This window comes from Bubalus kerabau, chromosome 4 (genome assembly GCF_029407905.1).
Source record: "Bubalus kerabau isolate K-KA32 ecotype Philippines breed swamp buffalo chromosome 4, PCC_UOA_SB_1v2, whole genome shotgun sequence".
NCBI lineage: Eukaryota > Metazoa > Chordata > Mammalia > Artiodactyla > Bovidae > Bubalus > Bubalus kerabau.
Window position 1 is genome coordinate 89505963 of NC_073627.1, and position 15689 is coordinate 89521651.

The following is a 15689-nucleotide window of genomic DNA, read 5'->3' on the forward strand; positions in this document are numbered from 1 at the left end:
TTTTCTTGGTGCAGAAATGTTATTATTTTTAAATTCTTAACTCTAGAAAATATGTTAGTAGGTTAAAATTTGTGTATTTATAAAACTGTACGTAATACTCCATGAAGACTGAATATTAAACAGCAGTGCTTGGGTGTTCTAGAGCCATAATTAGAATACTGTTTGCAAATTGCCAATATTCTGTGGGTTAACAAACCAATTAAAAAAAAACCTCAAGGATATTAGATTTCAAAATGTTCTTCCTTAATTTAGTTTGTCCATTATACTTTATATTTATTATTCATAGTATTGCTTAACATGCCAGGAAATGTCTTATAATAGGATTTATAAAATAACATCCTTTCAGCAATATGAATATGTACTGACTTTAGCGTTCTGCTTTTAAATCTCAGATTAAAATATTTTATAAGGAATTATCTAGTTTAATGGATAAAAGCATGTCTTTCCTTAGTAACTTCATTCATTTCATAATTTTTACATCAAATGCTCACTTGAGAATAATAAATGGAATAATTGGTATATGTCATTTTGTTGACAAATGTCATTTTGTTGAGCAAATAAGACACAACTTTTTATAATAAGAAAAATGTATATTCCACTATCATAAAACAATAATTTTTCATTTGGGATATGGCTTTATGAAGTTGATCTATATATATTTGTGTGGTTTTTTGTTTTTGTGTTTTTTTTTCCTTGTATAGACCCAATTGGTAGATTGTTCCTTTTCATGAAAAGCATAGTCTTTGACTACTGGTCTTTCCTGGGTCCTGCTAGATATTTAAGGAATATAAGATTGGTTTACATATCATTAGACTTCAGTGGGTAAGTTACAGGTGAAAGATATTAACAGGTTCTAGTTGAAAACCTGGGCATTTAATTGCCTGTGATTCTGTTAGGAAGTGGAAGTAAGCAGGAAAGAGCTTGTCTTTTAGTACTGGTCTGGGTTTTTGCATGTCCAGATGCAAAAATCTACTTTATCTTCTTCTGTTTCTTCTTACTATTCATGATAGAGGTTCAGAAACTGGTAAGTATGAACTCAGACTGTGTTCCTAGATAGAAAGCTTATTTATAGGTTTTATATTCTGAGGTATTTATATGAGTAAAAATATTGGTAACACAGTTAAAATGAAATAGAGATTAATTCTTTCCTTATGATTATACAATAGTAATTGCTGGAAGATTTTCAGTCCATTTGATGACCATTAGGTGAAATCTTTGTCCTTTTATTTATTTATTTATTATTTTGCTTGGAAGTATAGTTGACTTGCAGTGTTTCAGGTGTACAGCAAGGTTGATACAGTTATACATATACACATGTATTATTTTTCAGATTATTTTTCATTATAGCTTATTATGAGACATTGACTATAGTTCACTGTGTTATACAGTAAACCTTGTTGCTTGTTGCATATCTATTTTTTTAATGAGAAATCTAGCTTTGTATTCATACTAAGTCAAACAAATGGAACCAAAATGTCATAAATTTTTAGTTAGGCAAAAAAGTTCATAGGTTTCTAAAATATATATATTATGTATATTATTTATATATATGTATAGAAAAGCTTTTCTACTATGCTGATAAAGGCTTGAGAAAATATCAAAAGAGAAAAAAAGGAAGAGATGGAGAAATTGGAAAACATAAACTAAATTAAATGGGAGCACTGAATATGAACTAGAAAAAGTGAGACAAACTAGATAAAAGTAAAAGATCATCATATAGTCCAGTTGTTTTTAAACATGGCTGCTCATTAGAAACATCTGGAGCTTTGGAGAAAAAATGCAATACATGGGCATTTGTATTTTTCAGATTTTCCAAGATAATTCTGACATGCATCTGGATTTTAAAAGGTGATTACAGGTTTTTCTAGTAAATGGTAGTTTTGGTGAGATAGAATTCTATTATTTTTCCGTTGACCAATCATGATGCAGTGGTATTAAATGAGTAATAGTTACATAATCACAATGGTAAAAGATGTTTATCAGTTTTCACAATCAATAGCCAGACCAAAAAAAAAGATAATTACACTTGTAAACCATGATGGGAACATGATTAGCCTAACAATATAAAATAGTTTACATATGATTTGGGGGGTCAAGCAGAGTGATGTGGTAAGTAGAAGTGCAGAAATATACATGTTTTCCAGAGCCAAATCCTTGTCTTTTGGTTGGTGCAGTTAATCCATTTATATTTAAGGTAATTATTGATATGTATGATCCTATTACCATTTTCTTAATTGTTCTGGGTTTATTTCCTGTTGGTCTTTTCCTTGTCTTGTGTTTCTTGCTTAGAGAAGTTCCTTTAGCATTCATTGTAAAATGTTTAGTGGTGCTGCTCTTAACTTTTGCTTGGCTGGAAAGCCTTTGATTTCTCCATCAAATAAGAAGGAGAGTCTTGCTGGGTAGAGTATTCTTGGTTGTAGTTTCTTCCCTTTCATTGCTTTAAATATATCATGCCATTCCCTTCTGGTTTGTAGAGTTTCTACAAATCAGAAATCAGCTGATAACTTGATGAAAATTCCCTTGTATGTCATTTGTCATTTTTCCCTTGTTGCTTTTAATAATTTATCTTTGTCTTTAATTTTTGTCAGTTTGATTACTGTGTGTCTTGGTGTATTCCTCCTTGGGTTTATCCTGCCTTGGACTTTGTGCTTACTGGACTTGGTTAACTGTTTCCTTTCCCATGTTAGGGAAGTTTTCAGATATTATCTCTTCAAATATTTTCTCAGGTCCTTACTCTTTCTCCTCCTTTTGGAACCCCTATAATGTGAGTGTTGGTGCATTTAATGTTGTCTCAGAGGTCTGTTGAGAGTCCCTTGGACTGCAAGGAGATCCAACCAGTCCATTCTGAAGGAGATCAGCCCTGGGATTTCTTTGGAAGGAATGATGCTAAAGCTGAAACTCCAGTACTTTGGCCACCTCATGCAAAGAGTTGACTCATTGGAAAAGACTCTGATGCTGGGAGGGATTGGGGGCAAGAGGAGAAGGGACGACAGAGGATGAGATGGCTGGATGGCATCACTGACTCATGGCGTTGAGGACTCGGGTTGGCAGAGCGGTGCTCATTCATGGGTCGCAAAGAGTTGACACGACTGAGGCGACTGATCTGATCTGATCTGATCAGAGGTCTCTTAGGCTATTTTAATTTTTTTGTTTGTTTTTCTCTTTGTCTATATTTTGTCCTGTAGCAGTGATTTCCCCATTCTGTCCTCCAGGTCATTTATCTGTTCTTCTGCCTCAGTTATTCTACTGCGGATTCCTTCTAGTGTATTATTCATCTCTTTTTGTTCTTTAGTTCTTGTAGGTCTTTGGTAAACATTTCTTGCATCTTTTCCATTGTTTTCCCACGATCCTAAATCATCTTCACTATCATTATTCTAAATTATTTTTCTGGAAGGTTGCCTATCTCCAGTTCATTTAGTTGTTTTTCTGGAGTTTGATCTTGTCCCTTCATCTGTGACATAGCTTTCTGCTTTTTCATTCTGATTAACTTTCTGTAATGTGGTTTTTGTTCTAGCTGCTGTGGGATTGTGGTTCTTCTTGTTTCTTCTGTCTGCCCTCTGATGGAGGAGGCTAAGAGGCTTGTGTAGACAGACATCTGGATGAGAGGGATTAATGGTGGGAAAAACTGGGTCTTGCTCTAGTGGGCAGGATCTTTCTCAGTAAAGCTTTAATCCGGTTATCTGCTGATGGATGGGATTGAGCTATTCAGTCTGAGGCAACCCAGCCCTGGGGTCTGTGGGCTGTATGGTAGGGTTAACTGTGAACTCCAAGAGGGTTTACACCAAGGGGGACCTTCCAGGACTGCTGCTGCCAGGGCCCCTGTCTTTGTGGTGAACCCCAGCCAATCACACCTCCACCAGAGACCCTCCAACACGAGCAGGTAGTTTTGATTCAGTCTCCCGTGGGGGCTCTGCTCCTTTCCTCTGGGTCCTGGTGTGCATAAGATTTTGTTTGTGCCCACCAAGACTGGAATCTCTATTTCCTCCAGTCTTGTGGAAGTCCTATAATCAAATCCCTCTGACCTGCAAGGGCAGATTCCCTAGGGATTCCCAGTCTCTGTGTAGGATCCCTAGTCTGGGAAGCCTGATGTGAGGTTCAGAACCTTTACAACAGTGGGAGAACTTCCTTGGTATTATTGTTCTCCAGGTTGTGGGTCACCCACCCAGCAGGTTTGGGATTTGATTTTATCATCATTGTGCCCCTCCTACCATCTCACTGTAGCTTCTTCTTTGTCTTTGGATGTAGGGTATTTTTTCTTGGTGAGTTCCAGCATTCTCCTGTCGATGGTTATTCAACAGCTAGATGTGATTTTGGTGCTCTCACAGGAGGTGATGAGTACATGTGTTTCTACTCCTCCATGTTGAACAAGAAGCCCAAAATCTTTGTTCTTTTAGGTTTTTCTTTCCCTTCATTTTTCTTCCTTTTTTTTTTTTTTTGCTTTTTTTGTTGTTGCTAGTGGGTGGGAGACATATTCCTTAACTGAAGAAGTTTGGTTAGAAAAAATTGCTCTTTATCTAAAATTGAGAATTATTTTATTTCTTTTTGAGGTCTTGTGATTCTTCATATTAAAAAGTTATTAAAATTTAATATTATCTACCTCAGTATGTGACCCTTGGCTGTTTTTTCCTACCTCCTTTTCAATCTTTGCTGTAGTTGTATGCCACTCCCTAAATATAATCTGTTTTAGTTGTTTTAGTTCATTATAATCCATGGTCTCCATGTACCTTTTCATTCTTATATGTCTAGAAATTACCTGTTTATCCTTGAGGACCTAACTGAGGTGTTGATTCTCCAAAAATCTCTGAATTATTCTTCTCTCCATCCCCCCACAGAATTAATTTCCTCTCTCCTTTTTGTCATCGTAGCCCTTTATAGGTAGCTCCCAAACAGCTAGCTATTCATCATAGATGTGTCATAGTTATTAAGAATGGGGGCCATGTGTTACCCAGCTTTGTCTCTTCTAGGACAAGCATCGAGCCAACATTTGTTGAATTGAAATGTTCAGAACGCCATGCTTGTCATGATTGAGAAAACAACTTGCCTCATTAAATTCCTCGATCACGGTTGCCCGCACTCACTGTTGCTTGCAGACCTTACTCCCACCTGTTCTATGGTGGTTGTCGGGTTCTATTAAAATGCACTTGGGAGCACTCAACAGAGGATCATGTTGAAGAGCTGGAGTGCAAGGGGACTGGCGTTTAGCCTTCATTGACGTTTCATTTTGAGAGTTTGCTTTTCTTCCCACCTTTCTGCAGGATCCTAACAGGAGTATCCATACCAGCAGCAGCAGCAGCAGCAGCAGTTGTAGCAGCAGCAGCAGCAGCAGCAGTAGCAGCAGCAGCAGCAGCAGTAGCAGCAGCAGCAGCAGCAGCAGCAGTAGCAGCAGCAGCAGCAGCAGCAGCAGCACCAGTTTTTCCAAGCCTCACAAATTAATGAAGGAGCACAAGGAAAAACCTTCTAAAGACTCCAGAGAACATAAAAGTGCCTTCAAAGAACCTTCCAGGGATCACAACAAATCTTCCAAAGAATCCTCTAAGAAACCCAAAGAAAATAAGCCACTGAAAGAAGAAAAAATTGTTCCTAAGATGGCCTTCAAGGAACCGAAACCCATGTCAAAAGAGCCAAAACCCGACAGTAACTTACTCACGATCACCAGTGGACAGCAAGATAAGAAGGCTCCTAGTAAAAGACCCCCCATTTCAGATTCTGAAGAACTCTCAGCCAAAAAAAGGAAAAAGAGTAGCTCAGAGGCTTTATTTAAAAGTTTTTCTAGCGCACCACCACTGATACTCACTTGTTCTGCTGATAAAAAACAGATAAAAGATAAATCTCATGTCAAGATGGGAAAGGTCAAAATTGAAAGTGAGACATCAGAGAAGAAGAAATCAACTTTACCACCATTTGATGATATTGTGGATCCCAATGATTCTGACGTGGAAGAGAATATGTCCTCTAAGTCTGATGTGAGTAGTCTGCTTGTTTTTTTCTCCTTTCCCTTGTTAATTTTTCGATAGCTTCAGGATAAAGACGGAGAAAGAAAAATGACAGTTGCACCATAAAATGGTAGCAAGAAAGGAGACATGGCCTAGAAATGAATTTGCTTGACCAATAGAAAGAAGGAAATGAAATCATTAAGGAATCTGCAGATGTGTAGGCTATGATTTAAGTTGTTTAAGGAAAGATATATTCCATAGTATAATAGTGGGTCATTTGAATAGCAGCTGAAAAATCTAGATGCTCATCAGCACTTAGTTGCTGTGCTTTTCAGTGACTGCAGATTTAAGAAAGTGAGAAGAATGCGATGAAACTAGAATACATCAGAAAGTAAATTTTAAAAAGAAACAAAATATTAGGGTACAGTTACTGTGTTGATCTTTTTGTTCAGAATTATGTAGTTTTTTTATATAGACTAAAAATTGGTGATAGTATTTTTTTAGTACTTTTATTGAGGCAAAATTTTTATAACAATATACTATATATTTTAAATGTGTGATTTGATACATTTTGATGTATATGTGTGTCATGAAACCAGATAATGGTATTTTGAAAATGAAATATTTAATTTTTCCTCCCATAATATAACTGCCCATTTAGAAAGGGGAAGAGTATAATCTTCATTACAAGGTTTGCTGACTGGTAGTATTATCTTTTGTGTATTCCTTAAAGAACATCTGGCCATCTAATAATCCCCCAAAATATTGTTTGATGTTAAGACTTAAACTTACAATTATAGATTTCTTAGAGTTGAAAAGGAATTTCAGGTTACCTCTTCTAACCTCCTTCCAATGTAGGAGATCCTACATTTCTAGTGACAGTACTATATAGTTATTCCTTTCTATTTCTGGAGAATGAACATTATTTACTATGAAGTTATCTCTTCCTCACTTCCCATTTTTCTCTAACTTTGGTCCTCTGCTGTTACTTATCAGTCATGATTGGTCCCACTAATCCCTTTGAGATATCAGTATTTCTAAACAATGTTCAGGGAAGACTTCTGGCTAAAAATCACCGATCATTTTAGAATACTTTTCTTTCTGTTACATAGAGAGGCTACACTAAAGTTCCTAGCTCAAAGGCTGGCAAGGGCTAGGAGGCCTTAGCAGATTCTCCATTTGCACTGGTCTGGGTAGAAAGGCAGCCAGGTTTAGGACATGGCATCAGATCAAGAGACCACCTCCTTCCTCCCTAGTCTCTGTAGAGTATTTTGAGCTCATGTCAAAATTTTAAATCAGATTATGGGCAGAGTAGCATATAAACACTGGAGATGGGGTAATCTGTTCCAGTGTTTGGTAAAGGCCTTAAAGTGATCATTTGTGAAATGGAGATGAAAGCAATGGATTTCACAAGCATTTATTTTTCCTCCTTTGCTTTATTCCTCTCCTCTTAATTTGAAACTTGCTCTCAGTACAGAACTTTTTTGGTATGTTTGACTTTTATTTGAAGTCACTCTGAAACGTTCATTGATGCTGTTGGGGTGTGACCAGTCTATCAAGATCATCAAGTTTAGCAACTTTGTTTCTCCATATTCTTTCCTGTTGTAGTTCTAGAACAGAGGTTTTCCAATTGTGGTTTGTGATTTACTAGTGAGCCATGAAGTCAATTTAGCATGTCATCACCAGCATTAAAAAAGGAAATAAGAATATATTGTAACTAGTATGGTAAGTAATGCTTTGTAAAATTTTTATTTTAAAGACTGTGTGTATATTTCTTACAGTAGTAGGTCATCATCAAAATTTTGAAATGCACCTTTCTTGAATCTTTGCTGATTTGTGAGAAGACCAAATAACATTAATAAAACACTATTTTTTAAAAAAATCCTTTTTTATTTGGTTGCATTGAATCATGGTTGTGGCTCTCGGGCTTCAATAGTTGCAGCTTTCGGGCTCTAGAGCACAGGCTCAGTAGTTGCCACTTGGGCTTAGTTGCCCTGCAGGATGTGGGTTTTAGTCTCCTGACAGGGATTGTGCCCGTGTCCCCTGCATTGGAAGGCAGATCTTAACCACTGGACCACCAGGGAAGTCCCCATAAAGCACTATGGAATGAATGAGCTTTCTACATGAAGTTATCACAAATGATCTTCCTCTTTAGCTAACTCTGTGTATTCTTAGTTTTATTTGATTCTTGCTCCCTCCCTTTCATATGTAATTTTTAAGATACAACTTTTCCTAAATTTCATGTTCAACTTGATAAATTTATCCAAAGCAATATCTTGAAAAACCTTCTGGAATGAAGAGTTAGAGTTGTAATTCCGTTTGGTAAATAGGAAATTTTTAAGATGGTTCATGACATATTAGAGCCACCTATCCAGTGATCGTAACAGGGGTTTTTGTATTAGTTTACATATCATACAAGGAAAGCCTCTAAAAGCGTTTGGGTGTTCAGTTAAGTTGAGTTGCTCAGTTGTGTCTGACTCTTTGCAAGCCCAAGGACTGCAACATGCCAGACTTCCCTGTCTATCACCAACTCCCGGAGTTTGCTCAAACTCATATGCATTCAGTCGGTGATGCCAGCCAACCATCTCGTCCTCTGTCATCCCCTTCCCCTCCTGCCTTCGATCTTTCCCGGAGAGTCAGTTCTTTGCATCAGGTGGCCAAAGTATTGGAGTTTCAGCTTCAGCATTGGTCTTTCCAATGAATATTCAGAACTGATTTACTTAAGGATTGACTGGTTTGATCTCCTTGCAGTCCAAGGGACTCTCAAGAGTCTTCTCCAACAACCCAGTTAAAAGGATCAATTCTTCCATACTCAGCTTTTTTTATGGTCCAGCTCTCACATCCATACATGACTACTGGAAAAGCCCTAGCTTTAACTAGATGGACCTTTTTTGGCAAAGTAACGTCTCTGCTTTTTAATATCTGCCTAGGTTTGTCATAGCTATTCTTTCAAGGAACAAGTATCTTTTAATTTCATGGCTGCAGTCACCATCTTCAGTAATTTTGGAGCCCAAGGAAGTAAAGTTGGTCACTGTTTCCATTGTTTCCCCACCTATTTGCCATGAAGTGATGGGACCAGTTGCCATGATCCTCGTTCTTTGAAAGTTGAGTTTTAAGCCAACTTTTTCACTCTCCTCTTTCACTTTCATCAAGAGGCTCTTTAGTTCCTCTTTGCTTTCTGCCATAAAGGTGGTGTCATCTGGTGCTCGCTTCGGCAGCACATATACTAAAAATAGAGTGGTTTCATCTGCATATCTGAGGTTATTGATATTTCTCCTGGCAATCTTGATTCCAGCTTGTGCTTCATCCAGCTTGGCATTTCACATGATGTACTCTGCATATAAGTTAAATAAGCAGGGTGACAATATATAGCCTTGACATACTCCTTTCCCAATTTGGAACCAGTGCGTTGTTCCATGTCCGGTTCTAACTGTTGCTTCTTGACCTGCATACAGATTTCTCAGAAGGCAGTTTAAGGTGGTCTGGTATTCCCATCTCTTTAAGAATTTTCCACAGTTCATTGTGATTCACACAGTCAAAGACTTTGGCATAGTCAGTAAAGCAGAAGTAGATGTTTTTCTGGAACTCTCTTGCTTGCTTGAAATGTTTCCTTGGTATGTCTAATTTTCTTTAGTTCTCTAGTCTTTCCCATTCTATTGTTTCCCTCTATTTCTATGCATTGATCACTGAGGAAGGCTTTCTTATCTCTTCTTGCTATTTGGAACTCTGCATTCAGATGGATATATCTTTCCTTTCTCCTTTGCCTTTCACTTCTCTTCTTTTCTCAGCTATTTGTAAGGCCTCCTCAGACAGCCATTTTGCCTTTTTGCGTTTCTTTTTCTTGGGGATGGTTTTGATCACCTCCTCCTGTATAATGTTACGAACCTCTGTCCATAGTTCTTCAGGTACTGTGTCTATCAGATCTAATCCCTTGAATCTGTCACTTCTGCTGTATAATTGAAGGGATTTGATTTAGGTCATACCTGAATGGTCTAGTGGTTTTCCCTAATTTTGTCAATTGAAGTCTAAATTTTGCAATAAGGAGTTCATGATCTGAGCCACAGTCAGCTCCCAGTCTTGTTTTTGCTGACTGTATAGAGCTTCTCCATCCTCAGCTGTAAAGAATATAATCTGATTTTGGTATTGTCCATGTGTAGAGTTGTCTCTTGTATTGTTGGAAGAGGGTGTTTGCTATGACCAGTGCACTCTCTTGGCAAAACTCTGTTAGCCTTTGCTGTACTTCATTTTGGGGTTATTTGGGTGTAAAATCCAACAGCTGTACTTTCCTTATTGGTTTTCTAGTAGTGCTTTTATCGTTGCTGCTATTGGTTTAATATTCTACATATAGGTGGTAGAACAGAAAAGAATTGACCAAAAGTTGTTTCAAGTAAGCCAGGGTCCAAAAGACTTTATGTTTGCAAAGGAGGATGAAAGAGAGCTGAAATTCTCTTTATCCACTGGTTAAGGTAACTTGTGTTTGGCCTTTCTGCTACCTGGTGACCCTTCTGTGGTTAAGACCAAAGTAACAGGAAGCAATTGTAATGGACAGCACTAAGCTACCCCTAGCCTTCCCTTGGCAAGCAATTGATTGGATAGCTTGGGACAGACCCACCTTCAAGGACACCATTCCCTTTGTCCTGGTGGTGAGCCTGTCTGCATCTGAGTAAGTAGGATCAGATGACCTGATCTGTCTGAGGACCTTTCCGGCTTCATTATTTGAACATCAGTCAGATTTATGTTCATTGGTGGAGGGCCGGGTAGAGGGTAATTTAACACATAGCAGGCAGAGATCATGGACTTTGGAAACAGTAGAAGGACACAAAAAGAAATTGAACCAAGTGTGAGGAATTGGGAAGGGCCAGGGGAAAAGGGTTATTCACCTGGTATGTCTGTAAAGAAAGTATCTTGTCTTGGCACAGGATAATTAGGATTAAAATGAAGAATTTTTTAAAAAAAGCTTTTCCATAATTAAGTTAGATTTGGGTTTTATATAAAAAATAAAAATCAGTGCTGTTAAGATGGATTAGGAAGCTTAGATTGTTGATTCGTATGTTTCTTCATTTGATTCTCTTCGTATGTGTCTTGGTTATTATTTATATACTTTGGTTTTTAAAAAATATTGATTTATTTATTTGGCTGTGTTGGGTCTTAGCTGCGACACATGAGGTCTTTTGTTGCAGAGCGCTGGCTCTCCACTTGTGGCACGCACTCAGAAGTTTGCAGTTTGTGGGCTTAGCTGCTCTATGGCATGTGGGATCTTAGTTCCCCTACCAGAGATTGAACTCATGTCACCTGCATTAGAAGGTGGATTGTTAACCCCTAGACCACCAGAGAAGTCCCTGATTTTTATATACTTTGTATGTGAGTAGAGAAAAAAGAAGTGTATCCTTGGTTTATATGCCTGTATGATTTTTGAGGAATAATTTATTTGTTGATGTGCATGTGGGTAGGGAGGTAGTAATCAAGTAATTAGGAGTCTGTACTCTGGTGTCAGACAGGCTGTTGTTTTTTTTTTAATAAACTTTTTATTTTGTATAGTAGGCTGCAGTCCATGGGGTCGCTAGGAGTCGGACACGACTGAGCGACTTCACTTTCACTTTTCACTTTCATGCATTGGAGGAGGAAATGGCAACCCACTTCAGTGTTCTTGCCTGGAGAATCCCAGGGACGGGGGAACCTGGTGGGCTGCCGTCTCTGGGGTCACATAGAGTCGGACATGACTGAAGTGACTTAGCAGCAGCAGCATAGCCAATTAACAATGTTCTGATAGTCTCAGGTAGACAGTAAAAGGGCTCAGGCCATATATGTACATGTATCCATTCTCCCCCAAACTCCTCTCCACTAGGCTGCCACATAACATTGAGCAGAGTTCCCTGTGCCATACATTACGGCCTTGTTGGTTATTCATTTTAAATATAGGGATGTGTACACATCCATCCCAAACTCCCTACTATCCCTCCCCCCTGTTCTTCCCCTCTGGCAACTATGAGTTTGTTCTCTAAATCTGTGAGTCAGATAAGCTGTTTTGAATCCCAGCTCTACCAGTAATCTTGGGCAAATAATTTGACCTTCTATATTTCTAATTTTCTTTTCTTTATTTTTTACTTTTGTGAAATCGAGATATTGCCTTTACTTTTCAGGATTATTGTGAAAATAGTCAATTTAGGTAAAGCACTTAATACACTAACCAAAAAATGTTATGAGCTATTTATTGTTCCATGATTTGGCTTCTGGCAGTCCTTATTACCTATAGCTTTGAAGGAGATTTTTTTATATTCAGAAATACTTTAGAATTCTAGTGTACTTTTTCAAGTGTGGGTTTAATGTTTTAAAGGGGAAAAAGCATTTGAAATATATGTCACTTTGCCCTGGATTTTGCGTTGAGGAGGTATACGGCCTTGATAGTGATGTGCACGTGTAATATGGTAACTGGAAAAATACAGGACAGGGAATCTCAGTATTAAATAAAAAGTTAAGCCAAAGTTTCCCAGGATCTTTTTAGCTTTTTAATTAAATGAAATTAAGGGCTAGAGCTTACCTAGTACTGCATTGGTAGGCACTTGGTAGATTTTTTTTTTTTTATTGCTATTACTATTAAAAGAAAACATCCTAAGAAATGATTTATCTTTGGATTACTATTAATATGACTGAAAGAGTAATTTTTAAATAGGATTTGAAATTCCTGAAATGCTTCTCATTTTATAAAGAAACCTAAAATTGTCACATGAAAGTCCATCAATAATTTTCCTTTACAGAATTTGGGAGGTGGAAGCTGGGAGGGTGAGGAGGGAGGCAGAAGGACTTTTATAGTGGGTGAACATTTCGCAAAGACTGAAAACATGATAAGGGCCTGTTTTTGTTGTGTATGTAAATGTCAGCATTAAGAATACTTTGCATTTAAGAACTTAGGTGATTCCATTAGAGTAAAGCTGTTCTTGGTTGAAGAATTCATCTTTCTGTAGCCATAATGGTCACTTGTGGCAAGTGATTGTTCTTGCTAGTAACTGGCACTAACTAGCAGCAAGAAAGGGTAAGGATCTGAGTGTGTCTGGGTCAACTAGAAGTTTGTAATTCTGTTTTTCATTAACTTGTTGAAAGGTTAATTTAGAATAAAAACAAATCCTTTAACTGTAGTTCCCTAGTTTTTCTTTTTCATGTAACTCTGCTTCTAAAGGGAAGTTTATTGAGTTGATGTTGTTTTGTGATATGAGGAAGTTCAGTATTCATAGCAGGAAAGAGGGAAAAACAGTAAAAGAAAATCAAAATAACCATTTATGATCAGATTCAGTTATGGTAGTAATTTCCTTATCATTGCCTTCATTTTTTTTTTTTTTTAAATCTTGCTTTGTAGAGATTTAATCATAATTTAAAAGTACAGAAGTTAAAAGTTTTCATTATGTTTCCTTGTAAATGGGCAGACTACATTTGGCAGTGTGAGAAATGAAATTTTAATCATATCTTGATAGTTTGGCTTACCAGTGTTTTCTTAGATAAAATCTTGACAAAGAACAATGAAATCTCATCAGATGGAGTGGGTTTTCCAGAGGGTGGTTGGTGGTTCAGATACAGAGTAAAGACTTCAAACCAGCTTAGCAGAAAGTTTCTTTGGAAAGAAAAAAAGGAAGAAGGAAAAAGAAACTCTCCTCCCTGCACTGCCCCCCAGCCCCGCTTTTGTGGGGCCTCATTTCCTCTGGCCCCGCCCTGTCCCCTGCCCTGCTTACACTGTCTGGAGCTGGCAGTAAATGTCCTGCTGTTGAAGCACTGGCCTCAGGTTTTTATGTGATGGAACGTTGTGGCAGTCAGAGAAGAAGGTCTTTATTGTGCTTTCAAAGTGGCTTTTTAATGACTTGTAATTCCAGCACATGCAAGAGCTGTAAAGTCTGTAAGGATGGTGAGTGAGCAGCTGGAGAGGCCATTCATTAAAGGGCTGCCCTGACCCTCTAGGGAGGGGGGGGTGCTCTCTTGTTCTGGACTCCTATTCTCTGCATATTATAACTGGAAGTAAACAGTACCTGAAGGCGTGTACTTCTCCTCTGTAGATGTAGCCCTGGGGTGGAACATTCTTTAACATCCTTGGCAGAAAGGTAACTTTGTTGGATGCCAGGAGACATTGCACCTGACCTGTTTCCTAATGCTTGGTTGGTTGTTGTCTGCTGTCTGTGCTCAATGTGATCAGATGGAGGAGGTGCAGCCTAGCCAGTCCACTGGTCCTTTGTTCAGACACATTCCTCACTTATTCCAAAAAGCATTTGAAACAATTAAACCGGATATATTAAAACAAAAAACTAAGAGGCTCTTTCTCTTCCGTGTTTGGGTGCTATACCATGCCCGAATGGTTTTTCAGTTTTTAAGTTAAATTATTCCTTAGAAGCCCTTAGGTAGCTGAGGGTCATGAACAGACAGGGGGCCCTATCATTGAAGAATTGGTTGTCATCAAGAATTGCCAGCACTCACCATTTTCACTTGCTTGTATTGAATTTTCTCTCTCCCAGTAAATTTCGTGAGCCTCCTTTAAGGAAGCTGCTTTGCCTGTTCAGTGCATTCTTGTTTCTTATCCTAGGGCCCGTGATTTTTATGTCATTGTCCCATCTGTCATCTAGACACAAAGTCAAGAATGTGACTCAACATGGTATTTGCACAACTAGCTTTACCATGTCATCATGATGCCTGATATTTGTAGCTAAACTTTCCTTCAGTGCTTTCTATGTGCCAGTCACCCTTCACTTGTTTTAACTCACTTAACTCTCAAAACAACTCTGTGAAAGACTCATTATTCCCATTTTATAGATGGGGAAACTGAGGCTCAAAGATTAAGAAACTTGCCCAACATCACCGTGTTTAAAGTAGAGCCAGAATTTGATCCTACTTGGTAGAGGATGCACTCAAGAGGATTCAGGGGTGAGGGAAATCTTACTGTTCCAGGAATTCATATTGTGATTACAGAGATGTGCTTCATGAAATTGGCATCATTGCTATGAAAGCCTTTTGTGTTTATTTGTGTGTTGGCCAACTCTGGTTGGCAAGGGTGATCTTAGTTCCCCAATCGGGGATCAAAACCCCTGCCTCCTGCCTTGGAAGTGCAGAATCTTAACTACTGGACCACCAGGGAAGTCTCGTGTGTGTGTGTATGTGTTTTGATGAAAGCCTTTGGTACCGTATTTCTTATTCCATTTATGAATCCTGTTTCTTTGACCTCTCCATTTGTTTGGGCTCTACCAACAGCCTTCAGGAGGTGACAGGTTGTCTTCATGGGTGGGTTTGGCATGCACAGTCAGAACTGAGGGATGTGCAATGAAACATCCAGGGACCTCTCACTTCATACACATATTCACTTAAAATAAAACCCACCCTCGTAGTTCTGAATTTTAACATTATTGTGATGTATCATCAGCACTGGTTCCCAGCTCTCAAAAGTTTCCCCACCTTGCTTCTGTGTGAGAATTTATGTATAACAGAGCTGAGCTGTAATTTTGAGCTTTCCCAGAAGGTGCCACCAAATAACAAATGCTGTCCTCCAGTTTGAAGATTTTTTTTGAATCTTCTAGTTCCATTTTGTAACTTCATGTTACAATGCCTCTAAGGTATTCAAAACATCGACTGGGCTTTCTTTGAATTAGGAGACAAGATAATGCAGTGGATTTAGGTAGAGGGTGGTTTTCTTTTGGTGTCTATGTAATTATTTAACCAAGTTTGAGAAATTGTTCTCAGTGGGTAACAATTTATGACTGTAAACTTTCAAGGCAGTGTCAAGGTCCA

At 38.2% G+C, this 15689-nt stretch overlaps 1 protein-coding gene across 4 annotated transcripts in view; it reads left to right on the forward strand.

Annotated features, from left to right (window-relative positions):
• MLLT3 (MLLT3 super elongation complex subunit) overlaps positions 1 to 15689 on the forward strand; it is a 324734-nt gene that overhangs the window by 245947 nt on the left and 63098 nt on the right. For all 4 annotated transcript variants that reach the window (XM_055577941.1, XM_055577939.1, XM_055577940.1 and 1 more), the window contains one exon: positions 5256 to 5963. In XM_055577941.1, coding sequence (XP_055433916.1) covers positions 5256 to 5963 — 708 coding nt within the window. The remainder of the gene's footprint in view (positions 1 to 5255; positions 5964 to 15689) is intronic.